General features: G+C 48.6%; 1 protein-coding gene across 1 annotated transcript in view; it reads left to right on the top strand.

Moving 5' to 3' along the window:
• The first annotated feature begins 3,429 nt into the window (after positions 1-3,429).
• The window catches only part of ARHGAP31 (Rho GTPase activating protein 31), a 55,866-nt gene continuing 46,143 nt past the window's right edge, over positions 3,430-13,152 (top strand). Inside the window, exon 1 of the mRNA XM_009879907.1 lies at positions 3,430-3,529. Within this exon, the coding sequence (XP_009878209.1) occupies positions 3,430-3,529 (100 nt within the window). The remainder of the gene's footprint in view (positions 3,530-13,152) is intronic.

The raw sequence follows: 13,152 nt of genomic DNA on the forward strand, positions 1-13,152 counted from the left end.
CCCACCACCATGGCTCCCAAAAAATGCTGCTGCAGGGAACCACCACAGAGCTGACTCCAAGAAGTGGTGCTTTCAGCTGAAAATGCCTACCAGCCTGTGAGAAATGCCAAGGGGCAAGGGTGACGGGCTGACCCAGCGGGCTGGCCCATGGGCCACTGAGGCCCCTTGGAGCAGGGCTGTGCAAGGGAGGGGAGGTGGCCCATGCTGCATGGTGCCATGCCACGGCACTCCCCGCTGCACCTGGGGCCATAGCTCCCTCAATGGTGACGTGAGGAAGCCCATATGCCTGCAGGGGTTGATTTTAGTTATTGATCTTTATCTTTTTTGGTTTTTTTTAAAGGAGCCATCCTCTGTTGAAGATATCCTGTTTGGGTAGGCTTGCAAGGGATGAGAGGAGAAACTGTATCTAAGGAGGGTGAGGGCAGGAGTGTGGTACAGTGGGTCACCAGACAGAGGGGACAGGGGAGGGCTGTGGACACAGACTCTGTTAGTGATGCTATCTGGTGTAGGGTGATGGAGGAGACCAGCATGAGGAATTTAAATCTTCTGTTTTGTTCATGGAGGGGAGGAACTGTCTGCACAGAGGAGTTCGGGACTTTGAAAAAGATGGTGCGGTTACTGGCAGCGGTGAAGCAGGCCCCCCCTCACTGGTCCGGTGCTGGGGCTCAGTCCTGCTGGAGAGGGCTGGCGTGTGTGGGAGGACATGCCTCTTCCCTGAGAGGGCCAGGAGAAGCCTATCTCTTCCTACAGAAGGCAGGCAGCCCCCCTGGGCAGCTGGAGGACAGCCTGGTGAGACATTCAGGTCTGAGCGCCCTGTTGTCTGTCTGCCCTGTTTGAAGCCTGCCCCTTGGCAGGCAGGCAGGATGGGCTGCGGCACGCGATGGGTTTGGCGGCACGCCGGTACAGGGAGGGATCCCGCGTGCCGACTCAACATCAAGGTGCTGTGAGAAGCCCAGAATAAATTCAAGGAAGTTTTAAGTGTTTCATGAGCACTGAGGGTCCCTGAGAACAACCACCAGCCTAGTGGTGAGGGTTCAGTATCCTCCCTTAGCCTGGGAGCGGGAGCAGGAGGCTGGGAGCCGACAGGTCAGACATCTCTCTGGCACCCTTCTGCAAATCATTTTCCCCTCAACCCGTCAGCCAGCAAGCTGTAAAATGGGGATAATGATGGTAATTACAGTGATAAACTGCACAATAGGAGTTATAATTGCTCAAGGTCCTTCACTAGGGCTCTTGGTGTTTTTTTCCTGTATGTGAAGTGAGAACATCCAACACTTTTGAGGGGGAAAAAAAAAAATCACCATACCAACAGACAGAACCTGAATGGCTTTTGGCAGCAGTCGGCTCACAGTGGGAGGCTTGATTTCTCTGAAAAACATATCTCTGTCAAAATAAAGGGGTGAGGTAGTGAGTTTGCAGAGGTTTGTGGGAGGAGATGGGGTTTCTATGCTGCGTCAGGGTGCAGAGCCCAAGGCTGAGGAAGGAGGTGGGTTAAGGGAGTCCTTTGCCTCATTTCCTGGCCAGTTTTCCTCCAAACAAAACCTACTCTCCCCATCTTTGGTCAGATTTTTGATGAAAAGCTGTGATTTCCTGTTTTTCATTTGTTTGTTTATTTTTCACCCAGACCCATACAGTTATATTCAGCATGGAGCAAGAGGAGGCAGTGAAGCCTTAGTGGAGTTAATTTTGCCTCCCTAGGTGAAGCATGCGACCCACCAGCATACCCAGTCGTGTAAAGAGGTTGTGTTTCTGGGACAGAAAATGTGGAGAAAGTGCAGGTGACTGCTCTTAGGGGCAGAGATGTGCATGTACTGAAGGTTAGACTAGAAAGGTGTTGGCGCGGGATGGCAAGACTCAGGGTTCGAGGGTGGACCCGTCCCATTCCCCTTCTTGCCGCTACTGGGTGATTTCTGTTCCTTGTCTTTAAACCCCTTGGTCAGTCAAGGGGAGCCTTTTTTTTGGGAGCTGACTCGAAAGGACGTGAACTTAGATGCCTGCACGGCATCTGTTTCTGCTTGCTGGGGAGCTGGGTAGAAGGCAGCTGAAGGTTTCCCTCCTTCCCCCCTCTCCAGTTTCCCAACTTTCTGCCCCCCTCTTCTTGGTTTCGGCAGCTCCAGCCTGTGCCTCTGGAGAGGAAGGCAAACCCTGAAGTGACAGAGCCAGGTTCAAGGGCAGGAAGGCAGGCGCCTTGCAATGAAGGGACTGGATGAGTGGAGGCAGAGATTTACTGGAGTGGCTCCTGGTCTCTCTCCTCCTCACCGGCCCCTCCTCAGGCCTTTGCAGAGCTGAGCCTCGGTAGCGCAGGAAGGGCCTGACCGCCTCGCGGGCTGCGGTTCGGCTTGCTGTGATTTCCTTTCAGGCAGTCCGTTATCTGTCGACTGTCAGGACAGGCTTTCCCTCTTCCTCCCCCCCCTCCCCGCAGATTTACTGGAGTGGCTCCTGGTCTCTCTCCTCCTCACCGGCCCCTCCTCAGGCCTTTGCAGAGCTGAGCCTCGGTAGCGCAGGAAGGGCCTGACCGCCTCGCGGGCTGCGGTTCGGCTTGCTGTGATTTCCTTTCAGGCAGTCCGTTATCTGTCGACTGTCAGGACAGGCTTTCCCTCTTCCTCCCCCCCCTCCCCGCCTCCCCGTCCCCATCCCCGTCCCCCAACTCCTCTCTCCGCCTTCCTTCAGCCTCTCGCACACACACACATGCACTTTACTGCCAAAAACTGTCCTCTGCCCGCCCCCCCTCCTCAGCTAACTTCCTTTCAGCATTTTTTTGAGCTGGATAATCCTAGGATTTGTAAAACGGGGGAAAGCAGAGTGTGAGCGAGCGGGAGTCAGAACAGGAAGCTGGTTTCTCATTCCTCTATAACTGTCCAAAGGCAGGAGGAGGGGAAGGGGGGGAGCCAAAGAGGAGCCTTGTGCAGACTCTTCCCCGGTCCCTTTTCATTAGTCCGTTTGAACTTCCAGTCTCCTCCAAAAGCTGAGAGAAGGAAGACCAGACTGGGACGCTTTCTGCTGGAAGTGGAGACAGCCCGGCTGACAAAACCCAGAAGGTGGCCACGGAGGGTCCCGGGACCGTGCTGAGGGAAAGACATCCCCTCCACCATCGCCTGCCCCCAACTTGCCAGCTCCGATGTGGGCACCCGTCCACCACCCACTTCCCTCTGATGAGAACCCTTCCGGGCTCGGGCTATGATCGCTGTTGCCGCTGGCTGGGGAGCCTCCTCTCGCCCTGACCTTCCTCTGCCACAGGAGCAGCCCAACATCTGGTGGGGATTAATGTTTACTTCTCCAGCTGGACGCTGTACGGGACCCTCGATGTTACTCCCTGGGAGCGGGACACGGGCGGTGGTCTGAGAAGAGCAAGATTTTTGTCGCCCAGCGTGAGGCCGGGGGGAGGGGGGCAAGGCAGGAGGGGGGCAAACCTCTTTTGGGACTAACCTCATGAAGAACAAGGGAGCCAAGCAGAAACTCAAGAGGAAGGGAGCCGCGAGCGCGTTCGGCTGCGACCTGACGGAGTATCTGGAGAGCTCTGGGCAGGATGGTAAATGCCTCTTTATTCTCACTCTGGTAGCAGAGGAGCACAGCGCGCGTCCCCCCTTTTTTAACTGGTAGGACTGTGAACCAGACCTTTCCCAAGGCTGAGGGCTAGACAACCTGGAGCTGGTTTGTCCCTGGGAAGTGGAGTCACTGCCCAGTTGCTCACAATGAATGAACAATCGGACGATTGCTTTGGTGACGCGTCTGCATGACCCCTGCATGAGTAGCGCTGTGTGTGGGGAAAGGATTGGGCTGGGGCTCTGGGTATGCCTAAATGTGGACAGAGGTGGTCAGCTGTATGTTGTGACGCCCTCTCCCATCCGCCTGGCCCTCGAAGTGGGTACCAGGCTTTTAGGGAGCTAGGTTCGGAAATCAGGACTGCGCTTAGTGTTGCCTCCTCCCGGACTTGGAAGTCCTTCCAAAGTCCATGAGACTAGAGTGTTGCAGGGCTATAGAGAGGAACTGGGAACGTCCCATCTGCCCCTCCTGAACTCCACTACACTTCCCATATAGTCCTTTCGCTGCTGGATGGAGGCAGGATAGAGACTGGGGGGTGGGGTGGAGTAGGGATGGGTGTGAGGTGTAGGGGGCAGCTGAGCTAATATTTTCACTACTCTGCCTGTTACCTTTCTCTCCTCTCCTCCTCTCCCTGACCTCCATGTAAGTCAACATTGGATGAGAATATGGTAGCTCAGAGAAGAGGTAACTGCAATAAGATCAGAGGGTCCTGAGCGTAAAATGGTCAGTCCTGGATGAGGGAAGGAGCAGAATGATTTTTCTTAAAGAGGGTTGGATGATGAGAGAAGCAGTTGAGAGTTTGGCATACAGAAAGACCTGCAGTTTAGCAAGAGGAAAAATAAATACATGCCTGTTACCATCCCTGATGTGAGCATTATGTTCCAGTTTGAATTAACTAACTTTTACCAATGTCAAGCTACTCCAAAGAAAAAAGGCTTCTAGCAGCAATGTCAGCTTCGTAACGGGCAGGGCTGTACAATCAGGTCTTTCATTTGCTCATGAGCATGGCTGATGAAGTACAGCGTGGAACTGCACTGGCAGAGGGATGGACTACATAACAGTAGTCCTTTCCGTTGCACAGTGAGGAGGGCAGTGCATATATCACTAAGCTAAAATGTTATATGTGTGCATTTATTTAGGTCTGGGGGAAATTCAATTTCATTGTCAGTCATCTGTAACAATTACTGTATCTTTTAACTTATATAGCCCTTAACAGCAATTGAATTGAAATAGCAGAAATAACAAACTTAATGAACTGGTACCACTTTGCCAGCGCGAGGCACAGATAGATAAATTCCATCCAGTGCTAGCTGAGCTGCTGGGGTGGACAAACAATTTACAGCTGTTTACAGGAACACTGAAAAACAACACAGGGGAAGCAGACGCAGACAATATATTCAGTTGAAGCAGCAAGGGGGATTTTAAAGGGAGAAACACAGTTACTGCAGTTGAAATTAGGCCAGAACAGCAAAATTTATTATCCGAAATCTTATGTTTTTTTTTAAATAGTTTTTTGGGCACAAGAAAGAAGGACATTGTCTCAAGTCTCATTTCTGGGATGGCTGACGGTTCCAACCTACTTGTCTTTCTGTCCTGAGGAGCAGTGGGGGAGAATATGAAGTTCCTCTCCCTTTATGCAGTACTGCTATTTGCTGAATAGCACATCCCATTGCCCAGTGCTGTGGGATCCAGAAATGAAAGACTCAATTGTTATGAGTTTATTGGGAAGGGTGTAAGTTAGATTGGTACAATTCAATTCGTTAGGATAGGGAGAGAAGGAGAGAAGAAGTGACAGAATTAGAGATGCTGATCTTTTTTGCTAGCAGGGCTCTCAGGATCAATAGGAAAGTGACCAAATATGCCAAAGTGACGTCTCGGGAAGAAATGAAGGTTCAAATGTCACCAGGACATCACAAACTTGCAACCTGTAACTATGAAACAAAATTAGAAGAGCATTTAGGGTGTGATAAATGGTTGATTTGGGGATAGTTGAATTGTCCTGCTAAGAATTATTTCCAGTGATAAGCCAGCGCTCCTGCAAGCAGGGGCTTTGGTAGCGATGTAAAGCAATAACTTTCTCTCTACATTTGGTTGTACTATGCATTTAGTTGGTGGGACGCAGGCTCTGGTTATTCCCTACTTGGAAGCAATGAAGATGTAAGACTCTTCATGGTATCTGGGAGTGATGAGGAGGGGGACAGCACTTTGGCTGCTGTCCAGAAAACGTTTTGTTGTGGACTTTTGTGAAAACAAGTTTTAAAGTGCACCCAGAAAGGTTAACTGGAAATGAAGAGGAGGCTGTAGGACAGGCAGGACACAAGTCAGATTGGTTGTGCTTTCATGCTCAGGTCTGCTTTACGCCAGCCTGCAGCGTTGCTTTGTGTGACTGGTCCTGCATGCTCGCACGGGTGATGAGAAGCAGAGACCTGCTTTGCTGGTGCTGGGGATGGCAAAGGGAGCACAGGGGATGGCCAAGGCTGGTGTAGACAATTCAATTTGTCTTTTTTCCCTCTGGATTAGTACATGGCCGTTACAGTTAGGGGGTGCTGCACTACTTGTGTGGTGCTTTGTGGAGGAGATGCACAATTTGAGTCCCTACATGCTTGCTTGTGGTTGTTGGAGAGCAGCTTGTGCTTTTTGCATGGACCTTAGTCCCTGTGTTGTTGCCAAATTCCAGTGGAGAGAATTATATTCTGCTTAAGGTATCAGCATTTCCTCTCCTGTCATTTAACTGTTTAATAACTTGCTTTGGGCCGCTTCAGAGATGGCTGCGTTTCAGAGAAGGGTGAAGAGATCCTGCTGTCTGCCTTACGAGACAGATGTATCTAAGGGTCTGTTATAAAGAGCTTTATGATATTACAATAAATGCCATGGCAAAACTACAAAGTATTTAAGAGTGGTGTAGATGAAAAGACTTTAGCAGGTACAGTGGGGTAGCTCAGAAGACTAAAAATGTGATACAAAGCCTTTAGCCCTAAGTTGATTCTTCAGATCTGTCTTATCTGATCTGCTTCTTCAGATTCTTCAGGTCAGTGGTGATGGACAGATGTTGCTGGTTCGAAGGTCAGATGTGTCGAATTTACTGTATTTCAAGTCAGTTCCTGTCACTACCACATTTGACCCTACTTGGCCTTTTCCTGCTGGCAGTCTCTACACAGAGACTGGTCATGCTCCTTATGGGGGCAGACTGCTATCAGTGCTCCCAAGCATTTAAAATCATGACTCAGGCCACAAAAATCATGAGATAGAATAAAAATCAGTGCTGAATTATTTTTCTGCTTTCTGTTTTCTGAAACTTCAGTGTGCATCTGAGTTACATTTTAAAGTCTTTCTACTGGCAACAGGGCTAGAAACTTGGCCAAAAAATAGCTTTTCTTCCTTCCCACTAAAATTCTCAAACAATGACTTTAATAGCGGTGGATTTGAGGAAAAGCTCACATAATACATAAAAGAATGGTGGCTGGCAATACCAATGAGTAAAAGCTGCCTGATTTCACATCGTCCCTCTTCTGTTGCTGCCAGCACTGAATCCACAGACAGAGGGAAGTGATCTTTTGGAGTGTCAGAGCTTCACTAGAAAGCAGTGTCAGGCTTTGAGCATGGATAGGCACCCATGCAGGAGGAAGTTAGCGCTAATTTCCTCTACTAAAACATTTTCCTCTGTCAAACTTTGTGTTGTACGGGTACAATGGAGCCAAGAGATATTAGCCCTGAAGGATTAACATTAGAGCCATATTTTGGCCTCTTGATAACCAGCCTGATTTCCAGAGGAGAAAAGCACATAGTGCCTCTACTGAAGTCAATGGGAGCTGCACATCAGGCCCCCAGTTCCTGTAATACCAACAGTATAATTTTCTAGTGACAGATGGGCCAACAGAGAATACAAGACTCAAGGGTGTGCACAAACCTTAGTTGGAGCAGGACAGTCTGAACTGCCTAAGAAAACAGTCACAAAGAGTAGTCTTGATTCTGGTTATATCACAGAAGTGTTGTAAGAGAGGGCTGGAAAAGTCAAAGCTGTTAAAGTGAGAGGGACTAAGTCGAAATGGAGTTTAATATTCTCAGTACTGTTAACTGTGGGAGATTCAGACTGGGATTTCAGGAACACAGCCAGATACAACTTCAATTTTTTAAAAAGGAAATAGACACAGCATCTATAAAAATTTGCTTGTGCTGATAAAAGATAACCCGGCCTTTTGCATAGGAACCGCTACCTATTCAGGCCTGCCTTTGCTTCATTTGCTTAGATCCAGGTAGGACTTGGAGAAAGGCTGAATCATTTCCTTCATTTTTAGTATGAAAGTGTATAAATTTTGGGATAGGAGGTGCTACCAGGGCTGCAAAAAGCCAAATCTCAGATTAGACACCTTGTTCTCAGGGTGCAGGTCAGCTGTGCGTGTCCTAGCTTTCCCTATTTGCTGGAGAGTTAATTCTGCTGTTGCTGTACCCCTCTGTGGTTTCTTGCACATCTGTTTCCTGCCTGATGTTGTCTGGTTGGGATGCAATGAGATCAGCTTTTCCCCTTAACCCCCTCCCACACTCCCCACAGCTCCCTCAATGCCTTTCATCCTGAGCCTGTGGCACCCAAAGCACTTTCTATCTTTTTGTCTAACGCTGCTTATTGGTGTTGTTTGTTATTTGCTATAGAAATAGAGCTGCTTCATTTGAGGAGCTCTGAAGCCACCAACCCCCTCATGCTCTCCACTTGAGGCTCCCTCTTGCCATGGCAGAGAGCAGGGCCGGCCAGCACCACTCCCTGAGTCCGGGGAGGGAAAGGGAGCTGTTGTCTGCAAAGGTAGCACAGGGAGATGCGTGAAGAAACCCACGTAAGGCCCTGGATTGTAATATGGGGAAGGCAACAACAATGTGGGTAGCCCACATGATGTTCTTCTATGCTATGTGGCTGTGCAATGACTGCTTCTGCCTTGTCACAGCTGCATTTGAATGAAAGAGTAAGGGAAGTTTTCATTTAGTGCTAGTGGTCTCATAAAAATGTGGGAGCTCTGGCTTGCAATGACTCCCCAAGCAGGATCTTAACCATTTTGAGAGCTGCAGTAGCTCAAGACCTTACTGTAGGATGGTCAAGAATTTCTGAGGGAAAACAGTAGCAATAATTCAGCGGTAATATGCTTTATACAAAGGAAAGGTAGCCTTGGGTACTCTGTTTTGGTACAGCCCCTTAGCATGCTTCCTTCTGCCTGATTTTGATGCTCTGCTTCATTGTGAAGCTGCCTCGTCTGTGCTCAGATGTGTGGGGAGACCTGTCACTCAGGAAGAAAGTAGTTTGCTTTGGGAATGGGCTGCCTTTGGAGCCAATTATTAAAGCTGCTACCCAGATGTGAAGCATCTTCTCTGGGTCGTGTGGCTTTCGTTCCTCACACTTGCATATGCAGCTGCATGTGTTTGTGGGATAACAGCATGCAGGGATGTGCGTGTGGGTGCATGCAAGTCCATAGTCTAGTAAGTGTGTACCACACAAGGACGCATTTGTGTCCACTTAGTTGGTTTTTTTTTAAGCTGCTTTTCCTGTATTGATGTTTTGAAGGGAATGCATGCCCATGCTTTTGGGTAGGTGCTTTTGGTTAGCAATTCTCGCAGAAAGTCCTGGGAAAACTGCTGAAGAATCATTAATGGTAATGTGGAGGGAAAAAACGTAGGCTTTTTTTTTTTTTTTAAGTCCCCTTGGAAAAATGAAAATGCCACACGCTCATTTAATCTGCTGCAGAAGAATGAAGAGCTGCATTCATCCTGCTCTCAAAATTAGAAACCGTGGCACTGGGGATTTTGGTCTCAACAACTGATCAAGCTGAAAAGAAACCTTTTTCTCTTTTTGTGGCCAGGTTTCTTTCAATCCAGATCTCTTCCCTGACCTACCTCACTCTGAGCCTATACAAACACTTGTCTTCCTGCAAGGAAGGAAGCAGCAGGGGCTTGGAGGAGAAGGGTACGAGAACAGCCTCTTGGGCTGGCTTGAAATCCATTAGTCCTCTTTCTTTATCCGATGTGCTGCTGCAGTCTGCTCTGCATTTTCACACTGATATACAACGCAGCCCCATGACCTGCGCTCGGTGGGGTCTATCCCTGGCTGTAGTCACGCAGCCTGTGTGGATACCTAAGGCTGCATCCCCTCATCTTTGTGACGGAAGCAAAAGGGACAGTTGGGATCTGAAGTTTGGGGGCAAAAGATGGGGGACTGTATTATTGTACAATGGAGGAGAGCTGTGGCAGAGTGGCCCTGAGGGCTGAGTACATGAATTGACCCGTGGAGGAGCCAGGCTAGGCTTGGGGGGAAGACAGCTCCTTGGCCTTTCAGAGTCTGCCAAAGCATGTCCAGTGGACAGGGGAGTGAGAAACTCTCCCACCAAAATGGATAGTGTGGGGGAAATTATTAACACCATAAAGGTTGCTTTTTCTCCACCCGCTCTCACAAGTGGAGCATCATGTTATGAGTCCCAGATATCAGCCTCTATGGCAACAAAGTGAGAGCAACAAGACACTGGGAACGACGGGAGCAGAAGCCATCTGTCTGCTTCTGTTACTCTGCTGTTCCTCCTTGTTTTGGATGATGTTTGTGTTACTTCCTCAATCTGTTTCTGGTTCCTGGGAGCTGGATTTTTGTGTCTCTGTGGCACAGTGTTACTGCATTTAAACATTCATGTTGCGAGCTCAGCTCCTTGTTCTGTATTGACTTTTCATTGCTAGCGCTGTGTGATTAGCAGAGGGCTCTTCCATGCTGCCTCCTGCTTTACATTTCCCTTAGCAAGCGCTGCAGGAGGCACACGTGTCGTTTGCATGCACTCAGCCCCACTTTGATCCTGCCATCTCCCCACCCCCTGCGAACAGCATGAATCACGTCTTGCCTGCAGATTCTACATTAGAAAATGTATCTTGATTTAGCAAATGTTTTCTCTTTGTTGGTAACTGCCGATGTCATCTGGACTTGGGAAACCACAGAGCAGGGACGTCGCTGCTTGTGGTATCACAGCTCTCAAAGGTTTGAGGAAATAACTGCAGTGGATGAAATGCTGCCACTGCACAGGGTGATTTTACAGCATGGACTGATGCAGACATGGTGAACAAGCAGTCTGGGAGATCCCCAATTGTCTGCAATACTTGGATCCAAAGTTTTGGTGTAGGCCTGGTTCTAGTCTGGAGAACTTGTGGCACAACCAAAATGCTACAAGATGCAAGTTACAGCTTGCATCTGTAACTCAGGCTTGCCATATATGACGCAGTTCTACAGCAGCAACGTTTGCTGGCAGTCAGGGTTGTGACAAAGATTTCTGTTCCAGTGTTTCTCCTTTAACAGTAATAGGGGAAATGAAAACAGCCTGTCGGTAACGGTATACCCGGTCCTGCTCTGAAGGGCCTGGGGTAGGGTGGCTGTCAGATTGACTGCCCACATCACTGCTTCGCCTGGATCTCTGATCCGCACTGGATGCAGTTTCCCAAGTGCAAAATACAAATGGAGGGTGAGTAAAGAATGGTGAGATACCAGCGTCTGCCTCCAGACGTGAACCACTGTCAGGGTGCCAGATGCATTTAGAGCTTTGAGATGGAAACCTACAGGTACCTTATTACAATACAAAGGCTGCTAATTGACTCCACTGCTGGTAGCTTTAAGGGCAACTAGTGTTGCTAGTTGCCTGCTACTGTCTACTTTTCATACATTCCCAAGCCTCGAGCCCCAGCTGTCTGTTGTTCGTGTGCCAGAGCCTTCACCTTCTCTGCTTATAACTTCAGTGAATGTGTTTTGCATTGTCAACAAAAAAAAAAAATAAATCTGCAGCATGTTTACAATGGACGCAGGCAGAGAACAGTGTAACATAAATTGAATTTAGTGTTAAATTAAATAATGTGGGGCAACTGTGCTGACTCTATGATTAACTTTCATACTTAATTCAATAATGTAACCCTCTGTTTTCTATATTTATCTGAAATCTCAAGCAGACTTTCTGGTCTTCTGCACCACTGTGATTGCAGATATGAAAGTACTTACCATGGGCTTGAGACCTAGCTTGTTGTCAAATGTCTAGGCCCTTGCATGTAATGAAGTTATAGACACCAATACTAAACTTCACCCTCACTCAAGTGCCAAATCAATGCTATCATTGTGTGCGAGAGTGAGGAGTTCAGTCCCTAACACTGCAAATCTTTTGGTGTACCCCACTTAAGCGGACAGGGAAGTCCCAGTCCTCTTCTGTCTCACCCTTGTGCCTTGAACACGGCCCTGTAGCTGGATTAGATTCCCCCTTTTCAGCCCAGTGGAGCGACTGCTGATCTTAAGAGTGCACAAAAAGGGATAAAGCAAAACCCACGCTTTTTGCACTTGCCTTCAGTTCCTCTGCCTCTGTGGCTGTCCTCCCATCTGGGAGCAGCAGCCTGGCTGTGGTTCAGACCAGCCTATCTCCATCCTGGTGCCAGCAGCTGATGCTCTGTGTGACAGCCCCAGTTCCAAGCAATGCTGTATTGACTGGATGGCCACTTGGGCTTAGGTCATTTAATGTGCATGTGGGAAGAGTTAACTTAAAAGCAGCAGAAAATGTTACAGAATCACAGAATTATTGATATGAGCGGGGACCTGTTGAGATTATCTAGACCAACTCCCCGATCAAGCAAGGTCAGTTAGAGTTGGTTGCCCAGGACTGTGTCCAGCTGAGTTTTGAGTATCTCCACAGATGGAGATGCCACAACCTCTCTGGGCAACCTGATTCAGCCTTTGACTACTGTCACAGTAAAAATGGGTTCAGATGGAATCTCACATTTTTTAATTTGTGCCCCTTGTCCTGTCAATGGACACCACCGAGAAGATCCTGGCTCCCTTTTCTTCATTCCTTCCCATCAGCTATTTGTACACATTGATAAGATCCCTTGTGATCCTTTTCTTATCCAGGCTGAACAGTCCCAGCTCTCTCAGTCGCTCCTCATGAGTGGTGCTCCAGTCCCTTAATCATTGTGGCCCTGAGCTGGGCTTGGTCCAGTAAGTCTGTCATTCTTGTACTGGGAACCCTGGAGCTGGACACCACTGCTGAGCAGAGGGGAAGGATCACATTGCTTGACCTGCTGGCAACATTCTTCCTAATTCTTCTCATGTTCCTAGTAGTTTATACAGATTCTATCAGAAATTGGCCTTAGTCTCCCAGCCTAGGCTGGCAATTTCAGTCAATAACTAACATGCGATTGGGACAGTGTTGAGGATCCTTTCTGCTCTGGTTAATGCTGAAAACGAATTGTCTTTTCATAAAGGGCCGCTGTTCTTTAATGGTTTCTGCAGTCTCACTGCTGGCCAGCTCAAACAAATTAATGTATGCTTTATATAATACACTGATATGCTGCATCTGATGAAAGCTTTGCAAAGCTTTGGCTTAATAGAAAGCCTACAAATGATGCTGTGAAGCAGCACACCTTTTTCAGGTGGTGGTTGTACAGCCCCCCCAAAAGGCACTGTGCACCGAACCGGGGGCTTGTGGCTGGAACTCTTCTTTTCGTGGTGGCTGTGTTACGTGCCCTTCTCCAACACGGGGGCTGGGCAAGGGGAGGGGAAACGTGCATCACCGTGCAGGATTCTCAGCTGTGGCTGCTGCTCTCAGAAATATCCCCGGAGCAGCT

This window comes from Charadrius vociferus, unplaced genomic scaffold, assembly GCF_000708025.1.
Source record: "Charadrius vociferus isolate BGI_N301 unplaced genomic scaffold, ASM70802v2 scaffold162, whole genome shotgun sequence".
Lineage (NCBI taxonomy): Eukaryota > Metazoa > Chordata > Aves > Charadriiformes > Charadriidae > Charadrius > Charadrius vociferus.